The sequence below is a fragment of the Monodon monoceros genome, unplaced genomic scaffold (assembly GCF_005190385.1).
Source record: "Monodon monoceros isolate NGI ecotype Baffin Bay Population unplaced genomic scaffold, NGI_Narwhal_1 Super_Scaffold_3, whole genome shotgun sequence".
NCBI lineage: Eukaryota > Metazoa > Chordata > Mammalia > Artiodactyla > Monodontidae > Monodon > Monodon monoceros.
The window spans coordinates 94,717,156-94,734,358 of record NW_021703780.1 but is presented as its reverse complement, the minus strand read 5'-3'; the positions used below and the strand labels follow the sequence as shown (position 1 = coordinate 94,734,358).

General features: G+C 37.9%; 1 protein-coding gene across 4 annotated transcripts in view; it reads left to right on the top strand.

Annotated features, from left to right (window-relative positions):
• The window catches only part of RAD18 (RAD18 E3 ubiquitin protein ligase), a 116,793-nt gene that overhangs the window by 76,791 nt on the left and 22,799 nt on the right, over positions 1 to 17,203 (top strand). For 3 of the 4 annotated variants that reach the window (XM_029244090.1, XM_029244089.1, XM_029244092.1), the window contains 2 exons: positions 344 to 481; positions 5,170 to 5,344. In XM_029244090.1, coding sequence (XP_029099923.1) covers positions 344 to 481; positions 5,170 to 5,344 — 313 coding nt within the window. Of the gene's footprint in view, positions 1 to 343; positions 482 to 3,560; positions 3,831 to 5,169; positions 5,345 to 17,203 lie in introns of those variants that run through there. The other variant, XM_029244093.1, reaches the window with a different exon arrangement.

Here is a 17,203-nt window from a genome sequence, read left to right as displayed (position 1 = left end):
AGCCTGCGTGTCCGGAGCCTGTGCTCCGCAACGGGAGAGGCCACAACAGTGAGAGGCCCGCGTACGGCAAAAAAAAAAAAAAAAGCCTTTTTAAAAGAGTAGGATATGGGAAGAAACTACAGTTGCGAACTAGGAATATCATGTTTCAAGTTTGTATCTGAGGAACGGGGAAGATATAAAAGAATGCTTCCTCAGCTCCCCAGGCCTTTTAAATTCGTTGTAAGTGTGTCCAAAGGGTGCTGTTCTTGAGCAAGCTTGTGTTATTCTTGGTGTTCAGTCCATCGGTTGTAGACATGTAACTTTTATAGTCCTTGATTTACTGAGAAGATCTTTTGAATTTCAGGTATAAAACATCAGAATGAATTTCAGCGTCTGGTGGATCAAGCCAAAAAAGGATATAAGAAAACTGTTGGAATGTCAAAAAAAAAAGTAACAAAAGAAGAAGATGAATCTACAGAAAAACTATTATCTGTATGCGTGGGTAAGAGACTTTAACTAAAAACAGAAGTATATGGAATTTTATAATTTTTAATATCAAAAGGGAAAAACCAAAGGAATTTACTTTGGACTTAATTGGTATTTGAAATGGGCAAAAGTACTTTTAGACATATAGCAGTTGTTGGATATAAACTAGGTTTATTACTCTGGGAAGAATGATCGTGGAGATGTCCTGAAGACACAGTTTCTAAAATCTGTCTTCCTTTCCATTAATGAGAAATCAGAAGTTTTTTAGTTGTTTAAGCTTGAGGTATAGGATTTATTGCTGCAGATCCTTAGGTATCCTACAAAGAGAATAAATTATTTTTATTATAGGTCACTGGTAATAACTTTGGATGGAATGTTCTGCTAAAATATCTAAGGCTAATACATAGCACATTCCAATTTCAACCCATTTTAAAATTTGAGATTGATATTATATTTATGTTGCCAGGACTTTGGGCCAGTGAACAAAAAAACAATCATAATGGAGGAAAGTGCACAAGAAAATTCTTTATTATTTTGTCTTTATTGTGATAAAAATATACAAAACATATTTATCATTTTAACCGTTCATAAATGTACAATTCAGTGGCATTAAGTACGTTCACGGTGTTGTGTCACCATCACCACTATTACACCCAAAACTTTTTCATCATTTCCAGTGAAAACTCTGTACCCATTAAATAATAACTCTTCCACTTTCCCCACCATTTCTTGGTAATCTCTGGTCTACTTTCTGTGTCTATGCATTTGCTTATTCTAGGTACCTCATATAAGTGGAATCATATATTATTTGTCCTTCTTTGTCAGCTTATTTCATTAAGCATAATGTTTTCAAGGTCCCCATGTTGTAGCATATGTCAAAATTTCATTATTTTTTTTTATTTTTTTAAAAAAATTTCATTATTTTTTATGGCTGAATTCCATTGTATCTATATACCACATTTTGTTTATCCATTCTTCTGTAATGGGTTATTTTCACCTTTTGGTAGTTGTGAATAATGCTGCTGTGTGCATTGGTGTTCATGTATCTGTTCAAGTCTCTGCTTTGCATTCTTTTGGATATGTACCTAGCAAAGGAATTTCTGGTTCACATAGTAATTCTTTGTTTACCTTTTCAGAAACCACCAAACTATTTTCCATAGTGGCTGCACCATTTTACATTCCCACCAGCAATGCTTGAGGATTCCAATTTCTCTATATGTGTGTCAACACTCGTTATTTTCCTTTTTTTTTTTTTTTTTTTTTTTTACTGTAGACACCTTGGTAGATGTCAATTTGTATCTCATTGTGGTTTTTTGATTTGTATTTTTCTAATGACTAATGATGTTGAGCATCTTTTTATATGGTTAGTGGCCATTTGTTTTTCTTCTTTGGAGAAATGTCTGTTCAAGTCTTTTGCCCATTTTTTAATTGGCTTGTTTGTTTTTTTGTTGTTGAGTTTTAAGAGTTCTTTAAATGTTTTGAATATTAATCCATTATATATATGGTTTGCAAATATTTTTCAGCTTTTTTCTGGGTTGTCTTTTTGTTTTCAGGATAGTATCTTTTGATGCATAGAGTGCTTTATTTTGATGAAAACCAGTTTATCAATTTTTTCTTTTGTTGCTTGTGCTTTTGCTGTTATAGCCATGAAGTTGTTGCAAAATCAGTGTCATGAAGGTTTTCCTATGTGTTTTCTCCGAAGAGTTTTATAGTTTTAGCTCTTATGTTTAGGTCTGTGGTCCACTTTGAGTTAATTTTTGTATATGGTGTAAGTAACGGTCCATCTTCATCTTTTTGCATGTAGATAATCCAGTTTTCTGAGCACCATTTGTTAAAAAGACTGTCCTTTCCCTGTTGAGTGCTTTTGACATCCTTGTTGAAAATCAATTGACCATGTATGTGAGGGCTTATTTCTGTACTCTGTGTTCTATTTAATTGGTCTGTATGTCTATCCTTACGCCAGTGCTATACTGTTTTAATTACCATAGCTTTGTAACAAATTTAAGAGTTGGACTCCTCCAACTCTTGGGGTATGAGTCCTCCAACTTTATTCTTCCTTTTCAAGGTTGTTTTGGCCATTTGGTTCCCTTGAGAGTCCATGTGAATGTTACAATGGATTTTTCTATTTCTGCAAAAAGTGCCATTGGGATTGCATTGATGAGTTGCTTTGGTTAGTTGACATCTTAACAATATTAAGTCTTCTGTTCCATGAACACAGGATATCTGTCATTCATTTTTGTCTTTTTAAAAATTACTTTCAACAATGTTTTGTAGTTTTCAGCATGCAAGTCTTTCACCTCCTTGGTTAGATTTATTTCTAAGTGTTTTATTCTTTCAGTGCTATTACATTCTTTATTTTTGTCCTCAGTTCTTTTGGTGTCACGTAGTAGGTTGCTGCCTGAGTATAAGTATATACTTTATGGTCTTTGTGAACAAGTTAACTTTGTTCATGCAGTTGTTAAAGGACATTGTCAGAGAGTAGTTGAGGTCCTGAGAAAATCTGGCTTAATATCTTGGATTAAGAGAATATTTTTGTTTATTGGCTGAATCTCTTTTGAAAATGATTGATTGCTTGTAGTCAGGGGTGGTGTATTCTTTGTGTATGTGCACATGAGTATTGCTCTGTCTGGGGTTCAGCGATGAGTGCTGCTGGTAGATAGCTGCACATGAACGCGTGTGTCTGGGAGGGGTGGGGAGTGTGAGAGAGAGGCAGACAGACTGGCACAGACCGAAAGGTTGGGCTTTTTATTTTTTTGCGGTACGCGGGCCTCTCACTGTTGTGGCCTCTCCCGTTGCGGAGCACAGGCTCCGGACGCGCAGGCTCAGCGGCCATGGCTCATGGGCCCAGCCGCCCCGCGGCATGTGGGATCTTCCCGGACCCGGGCACGAACCCGTGTCCCCTGCATCGGCAGGCAGATTCTCAACCATTGCGCCACCAGGGGAGCCCAGGTTGGGCTTTTTATAGCATCATACAACCAGTGTAACTTTTGCTCTTTAGAGTAAACTTGCTCATTAAAATGCCAATATAAGTGAACAAGGTATGTGTCCTGTTAAGTAAAACCTTCATCTGTTTTTGTTACTTTACGTTTCTTTAGGGAGGTTTAATATCGGGGCCTCATGTTTTCGGCTTTATTTGGAGTTCCGTCCTGAGATCCATGGGCAGATATGAAGGATAACTGACTTCCATTGCCCCCAGTTGTTGAATGACATTTGTCTGCAAGAGGGAATTTATCCTGTAGAAGCTTATATAAGAGAGGAAGAAGTAAGAGAAGAATATAAATCAGGTGCAAAAATAAAAGGTAGTTTTATGTTGAATTCCTGCTCCGTGGTTTGCCGGCTTGATTGCATTCTCCCAGCCAGTTGAGTGATAGAGTTGCCTGGGTTCACCGGGTTTACTGGGTGATTGATTCCTCTCAACCTGGTCCTAGGTGTCTGTTTACAAGAGAATATCCTAGAGATCCTGGATGGTCCTTTTAGTTGACTGCATGTTTCCCCTTTCCAGGTAAACATTAGAGGGTACAGTTTTGTTTTGGTAATGAGCAGGCTTAGCGAAAGCCAGACAACATCAGGAGCTTATTTTTAGAAATTGTACTCTTGTGTGATGTAGGCTGTTCGCGAGGATAACAAAAACTTATAATTGTTTCTGGAAAAATCTTGACTATATGGAGTTGGAAAGGTTTTTGTTTGTTTGTTTGAAGAATCTGTCTTATTCTTTTTCCATAAGCTTTATCTTTATGACAAAACCTTGACAGTTCTCGTTGGTGTCCTTTGTGAAAGGTCACTTGCCTCCACAAGTGCATGAGTGATGTGTGAAAGCTCTTCTTCTCTGTGAGCAAACCCATGAAAGGGGGCTGTATCCCAGTAGCACGTGTCAGGCATGTCAAGAACTCACTCGGTCCCTGAATCTTAAAGCCAGCATAAGTGAAGTCCCAGCAGAGCCCTGAAACACATCGTGAGGGAGGGGCCTGGACACTGAAGAATCCTGCACAGAGATGATTTTCTGCACTCATATTCACAGATATTTGGTCACATCTGCATGTCATCTTCCTGCAAACACTGTGTTTGCATCCCCCCAGCTTTCCTGGGCCTTTATCTTTATCTGCAGTAAGAGACCTCGGAAAGTGAGAATATGACAAGGGATGTGTAGAAATGTGACATGTGTTGGATCAAACAGATATATTGGTTACGTCTGATTAGTTTTTCTCTTCCCCAGTGAATATTAGATTCTATGTAACAAATATAGAAAAATGTCCAGATGGATTCACTACCATTCAGCAGTCAGTGATAAATATTGTGCTTCTCTTATTAATTGAATCTTTAATCCTTTTTTGTCATGTTTCTTATGTTTATCACTATTCTCTGATCTGTGAAATATTCGGGAATTCTTTAGTAATACTGTAAATAAAAGCCTCATTAGAATTATAAGGTTCTCCCTGCTCCTGGTTTTAAAGAACATTTTATTTTTGAATTAATTAATCTGGAAATACATTGGGTGGACAGTATAACCAGATAGCACCAATGTAGTGCTAATTCTTACTCTCTGGCTGTCACTAGAGTTTTGGAATCAGTGTTCCATAAACTTCTGTTTTACCAAATAGGAATATTAAATGTTGTGGAAATAATAAATACACAGAGGTTGTAAATTTTAAGGTACTCTTAAATGTTTCTTTTTTTTCTTTCTTTCATTTCTTTTTTCCTTTTTAGGACAGGAAGATAATAAAATGAAATTCTCAGGTATACCCTCGGTAACAAACCACTTCCCTCAGTCAAAGCTGGACTCCCCAGGGAAACTAGAGCCTGACAGACCAGATGATTCTTCCAGTTGTACTGATATTCAAGAGGAAGCTCTTTCTTCACCAGAGTCAGATTCATGCAATAGGTAAGAAACTTGCAGTAGTTTATTATTTTAAATTTCTGTTTTCTCTGCATGCTAAGAGACCAGCACAAGTAACCAGAAAATAGCTTTGAGGCCTGGTGCCATTCCTCATCTCCTTCCACTGTCCCCTGCTGCTTTGTAGGGTTCACAGAGGGATCAGGGCAGGATGTGGAGAGTATGTGCAGCAGTCACTGGGGACTTTGTCTTCTGCTCTGTAGACTTTTTTCTTTTTAATTTTTTTAAATTTTTACTGGAGTATAGTTGATTTACAGTGTTGTGTTAGTTTCTGCTGTACAGCAAAGTGAATCTGTTACACATATATCCACTCTTTTTTTAGATTCTTTTCCCATATAGGCCATTATGAGTATTGGGTAGAGTTCTTTGTGCTATACAGTAGGTCCTTATTAGTTATCTATTTTATATATAGTAGTGTGCGTATGTCAATCCCAGTCTTCCAACTTTATCCCTTCCCCCTCCCCCTTATCCCATGGTAACCATAAGTTTATTTTCTGCATCTGTAACTCTTTTTCTCTTTTGTAGATAAGTTCATTTGTACCCTTTTCTTAGATCCCACATATAAGCAATATCATACGGTATTTGTCTTTGTCTGTCTGACTTACTTCACTCAGTATGACAATGTCTTGGTCCATCCATGTTGCTGCAAATGTAGCCTTTATATAGATATTTTTCCTAGAGTTAGAAAAGAGAGCCTGACTGGCAGTGAAATTTTTATCAAAAGAATGAGTGAAGGAGATAAACACAGCTATACTAGAAAGTAGAGGTGGCCAGAAAGACAAAAGAAAGAAAAATTTAATTGAGCAAATAGAATGGATGGGGAACCTTTTACAATGAGAGATTTGGAGGTGAGTCATTTTTCCAAATTTTTTAAAAGACAATTTAAGGAGATGATGTGTTTTTGAAAGATGACATAGTGTTGTGTTATAGTTACCATTTTGTGTTCTTGCCATTCACTTTATATGATAAATGCTACCCATGTTTCTACCTCATCTTTATAACTTTTTTTTAGTAGCTGCAGCATTCTGTTGGGTTTCTGTACCATAATTGACCAAACTTTTAAATTTCTATTGTATTTCTACATCTTCCCCAGTGTTTTTTATACTTACACACCTAAAGCTGTGGTAGAGCTCTCCCCATAGGAAGTCTTTTGTTTCTAACGAATTACTCCCTTAACTTTAGCATCATTTTGACCTTGGTAGGTGGTGTTGTTGCCTTCTGAATGAATTGTACCAATTTTAAATGCTAACAGCAACATGTTATTTAATCTTTGGTATTTGTTCATTTAAAAATTGTTCACAGTACTCTAGAATGATAATGTCTAGTCTAAAATATCAAATTAAGAAGAAATTTTTTTTTGAGAAGAATATACCCAAGGACCCTCTGCTTTCCTAGGGTTCTTGGAAAACAGCTTCAGGTTATTCAGAATCAAGTATTAGGAAGGGAAAATCTTCTCATTTTGCCCCGAACATTTTCAAGATCAGATCGGGATCAGTTTTATCCAGAGTTGGGTAAAGGCAGAACATATGGTAGCCTGAGTTTCTGCAAGACTATGGCTCTGCTGCACAGTTACTCTGGATCAGGCCATTCCTGTAAGTTCATTGGGTAGCGTGTGTTTTTAAACACAAAACTTATCAGAGTACAGGGTAGAAACGGAGGAGAAACAGAGTTCAGGGAAATAAGAGTGAGTTTTTAAGCATAGTCATGAGATGCCCGAATGTTCTGGAATGCCAGGATGAAATGGGACATTTTTATAAATTTGGAGTGGAGGGTGGAATGGAGGAAAATGAAAGGGGAGGCACATGGCAGCCAGATGTATTTTTATCTTGTGGTGAGAGTGTGAGAAACAGGATGAGTTTGTTGGAGGTCTTCGCCTCAGACAGACTTATAGACATCACTGAACTGTGAGAGGGTTATTAAACCATTTAATTTCTTTTAAAGTAGGCTCTTATATTCTTCCACACTTTAATTAGTTATGCATGTATATATGTCTACACACACACACACACACACACACACACACGCAATACACCCATGACCAGTGGAACTACCTGCTAATTGCGAATTTTTAACAGCTTTATTGAGATATAATTTACATACCATACAATTCACTCATTTAAGTGACAATTCATTGGTTTTTACTGTGTTGCCAAAGTTGTGCCACCATCACCACAATTTTAGAGCATTTTCATCACCCCGAAAAGAAACCTCATCCCCATTAGCAGTCACTCCACAGTTCCTCCCAACTCTGCTAGCTCCTGGCAACTACTGATCTACTCTGTCTCTATTGATTTGCCTGTTTTGGACATTTCATATAAACAGGATTATACAATATGTGGTCTTTTGTAACTGGCTTCTTTTACTTAGTATACTGTCTGCAAGGTTTATCCATTTTGTATCATGTTTCAGTACTATATTCCTCTTTCTTTCTAAATTATATTCCATTGTATGGATATACATTTTATTTATTCATTTATTAGTTGATGGACGTTTGGGTTGTTTCTAATTGTAGTTTTAACAAGGACAAAAATCATTGACTTTGTTTGCACACTTTGGAAGCTTAGCTTTAGAGACCGAATATGAGGATTTGCGTGGCTTGCCTTGAGAAATCGGTCAGTGTCTGGTACTCATATCTCAAGTATAAAGAAGTGTTACAAAAAAAAAAAAAAAAAGAAGTGTTACACACATTGTAAACATTAACTATGTTAAACTTTAAATTTTTAATTTAATTAAATACGCTTTTATACCCTCCTTTTAATTTGCCCTGTCATTTTGTCAGTCTAAGGTTTTTTACATTTAAAATGTTGAGTCTGTTCCTTATATAAGACCTAGAAACTCAGGCTAAAGGGAGAGTGGGAGTACAGTGGTATTTGCTTTGATACCAGGGCGGACCACTGGGCAGCCGATTCCCGAGTGGACTGTGGAGGAGGAAGTGTGCAGGGGGAGCAGCCGTGGTGCAGCAGGAAAGTACAGGCTTACATTTGAGTGGCTTCGGGTCAGGATCTGCTGGGTGATTTGGGAGTCAATCTTTTGAAGTCCGTTTCCATAGCTATGAAAAGCATGTATAAATATCTTCTGTCTCAGGTCTGTTGGGAAGATGAAATGAGATAATAGATGTGAGGGTCTTTGATAAATACATGATTATTATTCTGGTTTTATAAAGACCAAATCAATTGAATTTTCTTCAGTAATACTGGAAAACTTGGGTCTCTAGGACTGGATATTTCATAAATGCTTTCATAGTCCTCTATTCCTTCATTCTAATTCTTAAGCTATTATATCATAGAGTAAATCCCACAATTTATTATTTTTTTTCCTACTTCCGTTCTGAACTTTAGAAAGTTGTGAGCCTGGGCTAATTAGTTCCATTGAAAATTCATTTAATTCAGCCTCAGCTGGGTGCTCACCACCTAATTTACTCCTTATTGCCTTTCCTACCCAGTTGCCTGTGTCTGTTTCCTCACTTTGAATGAACACCTTGTCTCCCAGTTCACCAAGGCAGCTAATCTGACCTGTCTCCAGATCTTCCTTTCCCATTTTAAGGCTTCTTGTAATTTCTGACCACTTCTTTCCTGTTAATTGTAAGAGAAAGATATATTTCTTAATACATTTCTAAAGGCATATTCTTTCTTAAGATGAATTCATCCACCTCCTCTGAGACTTTGCTCCATCACTCATGTCTTAAGTTTGCTCTCAGATGACCCTTTTTCGCAGCCCTTCCTCCGAGCTCTTCTCTTATTCTTCCCACTATGCAGGAAGTAATTTTGACTTCCTCTGTGAATTCCTATAGCAGCGTCTCTGCATTCCATAGCAGTTCGTCTAAATCAAATCTTGCCTTGTATTATAGTTATTTGACTATCCTTGTCCTTCCTATTATTACTCATCAAAGTCCTTAAGAATTGAGTCTGTCACTCATTTAAAAAAATATCTCCTGCCTTGGGTCACTACCCGACCATTATTAAGTGAAGGATTTCTTGATTCTAAGGTGTACATTTTCTGTTTTACATTTTAATGTCTGAAATTGTGATAGGTACAGTGATCAATGGTGTTTTACAGTTGCTGCCAGCCAGGTGGTAGTTGTGATATACTTGCCAGTGTGTGAGTTTCAGTTGAGTTACATGTATTGTTAACATTACATTGGTTTGTCATTTAAAATGTCTTCAACAAAATAATGAGAAAAAAGTTGGGTACGAAGAAAGTAACAAAATACAGCAGGGTGAAAGTTTGATGTTAGCGAGGTAGTGTTCACTGTTGGATGAACGACTATATTTCTGTATTTTCTTGCAAAACAGTCAAATGATTTACAAGACCTAAAGATGCCCACGAGTGTCTGAAGACTTGTTATGTTTTGTTAGTGAACTATGTGCAAAGGATTGCTTGTTTGTTACATGATCTACTGAAGGCAGGAGAAATGGTCACATCCCTTGGAATAGATGAGAAAAATTTCAAAGTAATAACAGTGAGCCTGACTGATTCATCTGTTGCAAAGACTATTGTTTGGGTGTCAAGTATCGATTTGTCAGACATTTCTTGCTGTCTTTGAACAGAAGCTGCTCATCTTCCAGTCACAGGTTATGTGATTGAGAAAAACAAAATTATGAGTTTAGTTTGCAGAATGGGTGTCAGTGCCTTAGATGAAATGCCTGGAGACAATTGTCAGGTAATTTGGAGAAATGCTTTATCTCCAGTGCTTTTGGTGGTACAGAGGATGACTTTGTGAGGGAAAAAACAGACATCGTAGACGTTGAGTCAAAACACGATGAAGAGGGCTTCCCTGGTGGCACAGTGGTTGAGAGTCCGCCTGCCGATACAGGGGACGCGGGTTCGTGCCCCGGTCCGGGAAGATCCCACATGCCGTGGAGCGGCTGGGCCCATGAGCCATGGCCACTGAGCCTGCGCGTCCGGAAACTGTGCTTCGCAGTGGGAGAGGCCACAACAGTGAGAGGCCCGTGTACTGCAAAAAAACAAACAAACAAACAAACAAACAAAGAAAAACACGATGAAGCGTAGGGCTCCGAATCTGAATACGTTTTAGGAATTCTTTAACCAACTTATTTCAGTTTTTTTTAAAATATATGTACAACAATGGCATAAGATAAAAACCTATGTCTACATATGTTTAAAAGAACTCTGGATATGTAAACATTAAAAATAATGGTTCCTCTTACCATTAATGTTGTCTTAGATTTTTGAAATATAGTATCTGAATATGAATAAGGTCCCTAACTCACTTCAAGCATAATTTTACCACCTAGTTGGAAACTAATAAAGTCGGTCATAACACTCATAAAGTTGGTGGTAACCTGGCAGAAGACTGTCACAAAGTATAGTGATCCATTGGTTAATGCCAGTGCGATTTAGTGACTCTAAAGTCTAAATGGTCAAGAGAGATACACAGCTGATTAGGATAATTAACACCTTAGAAATCAGGACAAGCATTCAAAGTGAAAAGGGACCCATCACAACCAAATGCCTTTAGTGGAATCAAAGCATTTCAGAGATTAGTGGTCTTTATTTGTCTGGTCCAACATTTATTTTCCATAATTCAGACATCGCATGGAAGGGTGATGAGACATGACACTCAGTGACTTTGTTCAGATCTTTTCCAACCCTAACATTCTGTAATCCTGTTATTTTTGACAGGTTAATAGTTGATAAATTATCTGTGTTCTTTTACCGCTTGACCATTGCAGACCATGAATCAACCTACTAGAATTATGCTTATTCCTTGTATATTGAAGTGTTCATTTTTTACGAAAATTTTCTCACTTTTTCTTTTTATGATAGTTTTATTGCTTTCACTGTAAAGCCCTAGATTTTCAAAACAACTTTTAATTCAGATGTTATGCATGCTTATTGTGAAAAATAGAAAATTTAGGTAAACAAAAAGTAAGAGTCCAGTAAAATTTTATCAGCAAGAAAGAACTGTTAACACTTTCATATGGACATTCTTCTAAAGACAGCAGTATGGGTACGTGGATACTTAGAGGAACATTTTTAATACAGAAGCATCATACTATTTTGTAAATTTTTATGCTTTTTTTTTCTCTTTTAAAGAGACAAGTCATGCTGTTTTAGGTCTAATGTGAGTGAAAATAAATTGTGAGTTGTTTTTTTAATTCATGTAGTCATGCTGTAATACAGATTATAGATCTTATTGAATTACACTATTGGTTTTCTTTGTGTTAGAGCAGTATTTAAATTTATGTAATATGCCAGATTGACAACTAAGAATAATCTTACTTTAAGATCCAGTAGGTGTATCTAATCCAAATAATTACTAGGATGAAATTGTTTGTTGCTAATTTGTTTCTTAACTCGTAAATAAGTACCTCTTTTAGAGTTTTAATTATTAATGTTATATTGATTCTTTCTTGCCAATTTGAAGACAGATGATAAAAAAATTGATAAGAATTTTAGATTTTTGTACACCCCCTAGATGACTTCCGGGAGTTCAAGAGACTTGTCCAAATTTCTGTAAATTCACTTATTGTTCTTCTTAAGAAGAGAGGGCTTTTGTTCCCTGAGTTTTGGCAAGCAGAAAAAACTCCATTTTTATTGAGTGCTAAGTTATAAGAAAAGATGCTTTTGATTATGACCCTAGAGAGGAAGCTTTAATCTTCATGTAGAGATGAATAGTGGTCATGCTGTTCTCTGGAAGAAACTTTAGATCATTATTTTAAAAAAATATTTATGCACTTTAATTCTAGGCAATATAAGTTAAAAAGAAACTTTTTATGTAACTGGAAAAAATTGAGTAATGTCATAGATTAGGTAATATTATATCAGTATTCAATTTCCTGATTTTAAAAATTTTATTATGGCTGTGTAAGTGAATGTACTTGTTCTTAAGAAATGCACGCTGAAGGGTTAAAGGGACATGATGGCTGAAACTCTCAGTGCTTAAAAAAATAACGTGTATGTGTGTGAGTGTACACACACAGAGAGAAAGTGTGAGAAAGCAAATGTGGCAAAATGTTAGCAATTGGAAAATCTGGGTGAAGGGCCTAAGAGTCATTTTTTTTGTAAGTGTGAAATTGTTAAAATTTAAAAAAATTCTTGGAAAGGGTCATTTTCCATAATCAGAGAAGCTTGTTTATACCAGAAGATTTTCTAAAGGAAAGATTTATAGTTACGATTTATTGGCTAAAAAAAGTGGTAGCCTGGGATCTACATGGGATGCTGAGTATTGTTTTCAGTCGCTGAAACCATATTTATTTCAGTCAGTCTGTTCAGGACTGACCCAACATGGTTACCTCAGCTTTGGTGTGTTAGAGAGTGTGGGCTAATGAAGCAGGGACTTTGATTTCAGTAGGAATGAAGGGTATCACAGAGACCACCTAATTTCACTGCTTGGTAACCTGTAACCTGCGTGAACCTTCTTGCAGATGCCAAGTGCTGGTCATAAAATAACCTGGGTCAGATAAGGTGTGAACAAGGACATTTTAACTTTTCACACTTCCTGGCCCAAACCATTACCGCTTTTTTGATGCTAGGTCAGTAGCAGCATCATTGTAGGAATTACAATACAGACAGGCACAGAACACGGGAAACTTTGACAAAGAGGCGTATTAACTGTGGGCCGTGCATTTCATAGATTTTGGTACAACTTTTCCTCCCTTTTCAGTCATATTTCCAAGAGCTATCTGTCCAGACTTCTTAAGAGCAAGAGAGCAAAAAACAAAAATATGTGAAGAAATCTTGATTACAATTTGTTGGAAAATTTAAGGAGTAGTTAAATTTCAGCTTTTCTTAAATTCTGAGTCAATTGGAGAACGATGGGGAAATTGTAAGAGAAAAAGTGCCATTGTGACACTCATCTGAGGAATGTAGAGTACTGGCACCATCAGCCTGTTGATAAGACCACGCTGAGTTTATTGCTTGTTGAAGGGAATGGGAAACACTACCTCTATCATCAAAGTGGCCTCTCAGCCAGAGGGGCGAAGCTGACTTGTGTGTTGAGATTACGATTTTGGTTTAGTCAGTTCTTTCAGTGCGGGTCTTGGTTAGGATTGGGTAAACCTAATAGTTCAGAATTGGTGAGTACAGCAAGATGAGGATTCCTGAGGAGAGGAGCTCAAAGAGTCTTTGGGGGTATGTCCCTTGATGCTTGCTATTGAAAAGCTGATGGGTTTTGTAGGAGGTTTTTGGACTCAACAATATGTGAGTGCTAGGAGTGTTCTGTGTTATATCACTTAGTCCACAGGCAAGCCCATTTTAGAGAAGTGGAAATGAAAGGTCTAAGGGGTCACATAAGCAGCTTAGGGTTGTACACATGGTAGATGGCAGTACCAGGACTTGAGCCGAGGTCTCGTTGACGTCAGAGCCCAAGTTTTCCTGACTGATAATGCTTATGGCCAAGCCGGCTCGCTCTTCACATTCTTGAAAGAGTGTAAACATGCAGTGCTTGAAATGTTTGGGCTTCCTGAGAAGCAGACCCCGAGACAAGGATTTGAGTGGAAGTGGTTAATTTAGAAGGTGAAAGAACCACACTGTAGGGAGTGGGGAAGTGCGACAGGAAAGGGAAGATAGCATTTAAGGGGCATATTATCAAACCAGACATCCCTGTGAGCGACGGGGGTTTATCCCTCCTGGGAACTGGGAGCTGGTTTAAAACACACACCTGAGTTGTCCCATCCAAGGCAAGGGGCAGGGGTATGTCGTTTGGTTGGGGGCTGCTCCCTGCTGCTTCTAGCCTTTCATGCTGGCGACAGAGCTGGCTCTAGCACGTCAGGCAAAGGCGCTTACGTTTGGAGATCAAGTACGTCAGGGGATGAGGGCAAGGGGATAGGGGCAGGGCACCAGTGGCATCTGCCCAGGCCATGATTCCAACTGAAGACAGGAAACTGGTTTGGTTTTCTGTAGACTCTATTAATGCAAATGGGGTACTGTAGACTTCTGTCTGTATCTCGGGCCCAAGAGAAGGCAGGAGCGGGGGTGGGGGGAGTCCCAGAGCTCATTGCCCGTCTGTGCCCCTGTTTGCCAAGCTCACTTGCCCGTCGCTGCCAGGAAGGGGAGACGTAAGGGTATTTGGGGGCTGTTGAATAAGTGGTAGACGAGCAGATGCCAGGGAGAGAAAGGGACAGATAATCTCGAAAGCTCTGAGACAAATGGGTCCACAAACTGCTGGAGGAAAATGTGTTTGTTGATGAGAAACAATTTACTCTTTCCTCTTGTGTGATAGATAATGAACTGAAGTATGAAGTAATCTTTTTTTTATCAAACTGAAGTTCACCAACATACTAAATAAAAATCTCTGGGTCTTAGGCAGGAAAATCACAAGCACGGAACTGGGAGTTCTTTGATTGTCGGGAATATTTCCTCATTATCCTGGTTTGTTTCTCCTCGGCAGCAGTTAGAGCACTGTTAGTGGGCCTTGTGATGTCTGTGGATGTCCTCTCCGCTTCGGACCTGACTCTCCAGGGTGTGGCAGAAGAAGCCAGCTGGTCTTTCTGGGGAAAGTCTTTAGAAGTACCTCATTAAAAGGTGACAATATTGTGTGCCTTTGAATCCTCCTTGGACAAAAAGGGGGGGAGAAAGCTAACCTTTTATTTGGCACATTTCATAGCAATTATTTTTAACTTTTTTACACAGAATTGCTTCTTCACAATTAAGAATTAGAAGGTATTTTGAAGTACACTTCTCTGTACTCTGATTTGCGCTGATGTGTGAACCTTAAATATTTCTCTAATATGTATTTGCTGGGGTTTTTCCCTGACTTATTTCAGAAGATTTTGTCTAATTCTGCTCGTCTGTAGCTTAGCGTTTTCATCTGTAGCTTAGCGTAATATTTTTTTTCTTCATGTTACTTGTGTGTCTTTGTCTTAAGTGGATGGCAAATGGGAGTCAGGTTTCTGACTGTTGGAGGGGAGACTACAGACAAATAAGGCTAAAACTATCCATGTGGTAGTGGATTAGAATTGGAGACCTTAAAATGAACTCATGTTTAGCTTAATATAGAGTCAGGTGGATACATACAGAAATATTTATAGATCTGTGTGTGTAAGTGAGCTAGTTATTTTACACATGTGTTTCCTTTTTCTGTGAGCTGCCAGGGCCCAGAAGCAAGGGCAGCACAGCTGCAAGGAGCACACCTAGTACTCTGATCTTGGTATTTAATAACATTTTCCAGAAGAAGGAACCAGTGCTTCTTGGAGAAATGGCTGAATCCAGGGCTGGGGCAGGAAGCAGGGAAATGCTAGAAAAAGAGACAGAAAAGGGGGGAAGGAAGGTGAGAGGAAAGGAAAGGGAAAAGAAGGGGAGAAGACGAGAAAACAAAAACCTGACAGACATACCTCAGCCAAGAGATCAAGGTCAGCATCAACAGCAGTGTTCTGTTGATGTCGTGTGTGCTCTTGGTGTGATGCCCTGGAAATGACACATTACCTCTGTGGTCTTCCTCCTCCAAACTCAGTAACCTCAGTCAGACTGTGAAAAACATCAGACAAACTCCAGTTGAGGGTCATTCTGCAAAATGACCTGACCAGCATGCCTCAAAACTGTCAAGGTCATCAAAAACAAGGAAAGTCTGAGAAACCAACACTGTCTGGAGGCATCTAAGGAGATATGACTACTAAATGTAATGTGGTGTCCTGAATGGGACACTGGAACCAAAAAAGGACATTAAGTAAAGACTAAAGAAATACAAATCAAATATGAACCTTAGTAATAATAACGTATTAATATTGCTTCATTGGTTGTAACTAATGTATCAGACCTAATGTAGGATGTTAGCAATAGAAGAAACTGGGTGTGGGGCATATGGGAACTTTCTGTACTATCTTTGCAACTTCTCTGTAAATATAAAACTATTCTAAAATTAAAGTTTTTTTTAAGTACATTACAACATCAAAATAAGGAGACATAGTGGCATGAAAATATTCAAAGAATGTATTGAATACTGGAAAACCAAAGTCATCGAAACATTTTCTTCAGTGGTAAATTGCACAGTTTCTAGGTTGTAGTAAGTTTAGTTATTGAATTCTTTTTTTTCTTTCATTTAATAGTACATATTACATTTAGTCATATAAATTAATAAAGCCCTGTGTAGTACATTCCATAAAGTGCATTATTTTGTACTATGTTAAAATTTAATCCATAAATGAAGCATGAAGGAAGAATTCTGTTTTCCTCTCGGTTGTCTTACTTGTTTTATCAGTTTTGCTTTCTTGTGCTAATGTTTTTACTTTATAGACTGATTCCACCTCAGAGGATGTAGCTAACCCGGCCTTTACGTTTCATCAAAAGAGAAAACATGCACCGTTTACGATAGGCCTCATCGTCTTCAGTTACCATGTTTTCATTAGTGAATATATACTTGTAAAAGTGGTTTGAGTAGTGATCCTCCCAGAACAATGTGAAAGTACAGATAGTTTTTATCTTTTCTCCCGTTCTCATTGGCAAAGGGTATTTGCTGTTAAATAATGAGGTTTTCTTCTAATCTGAGATACTTCATGTTGGCACCTTTTAGGGATTTTTTTTTTTAATGCATTTTCACTGGGTAATCTGATGGACTTCTTTATAGTAGCTTTTTTTGGTTTTGTTTTATAATAAATTCATGATTTTTCAGCATTCTGAGTCAACCCTAGGTGGTAGATATTTTTCTTTGTTTTCACCAAATTCATGAACTGCCATGATATAAAGACCCTCTGTAAAATTACTTTGCGCCCTTCAATTTTCTGCATCAGGATAGAGTTTTACAATTCCATAGTGGTTGCTAACTTGTGTATCTAAAATGCTTGTTGAAATTGGCAGTCCCTTCTAGGTTCCACACTTGTCACATGATACCTTCATTGTCATAGCTTGTAGCAGTGTCTGATTGTCACCGGAGGTTTTGGTACGATGACT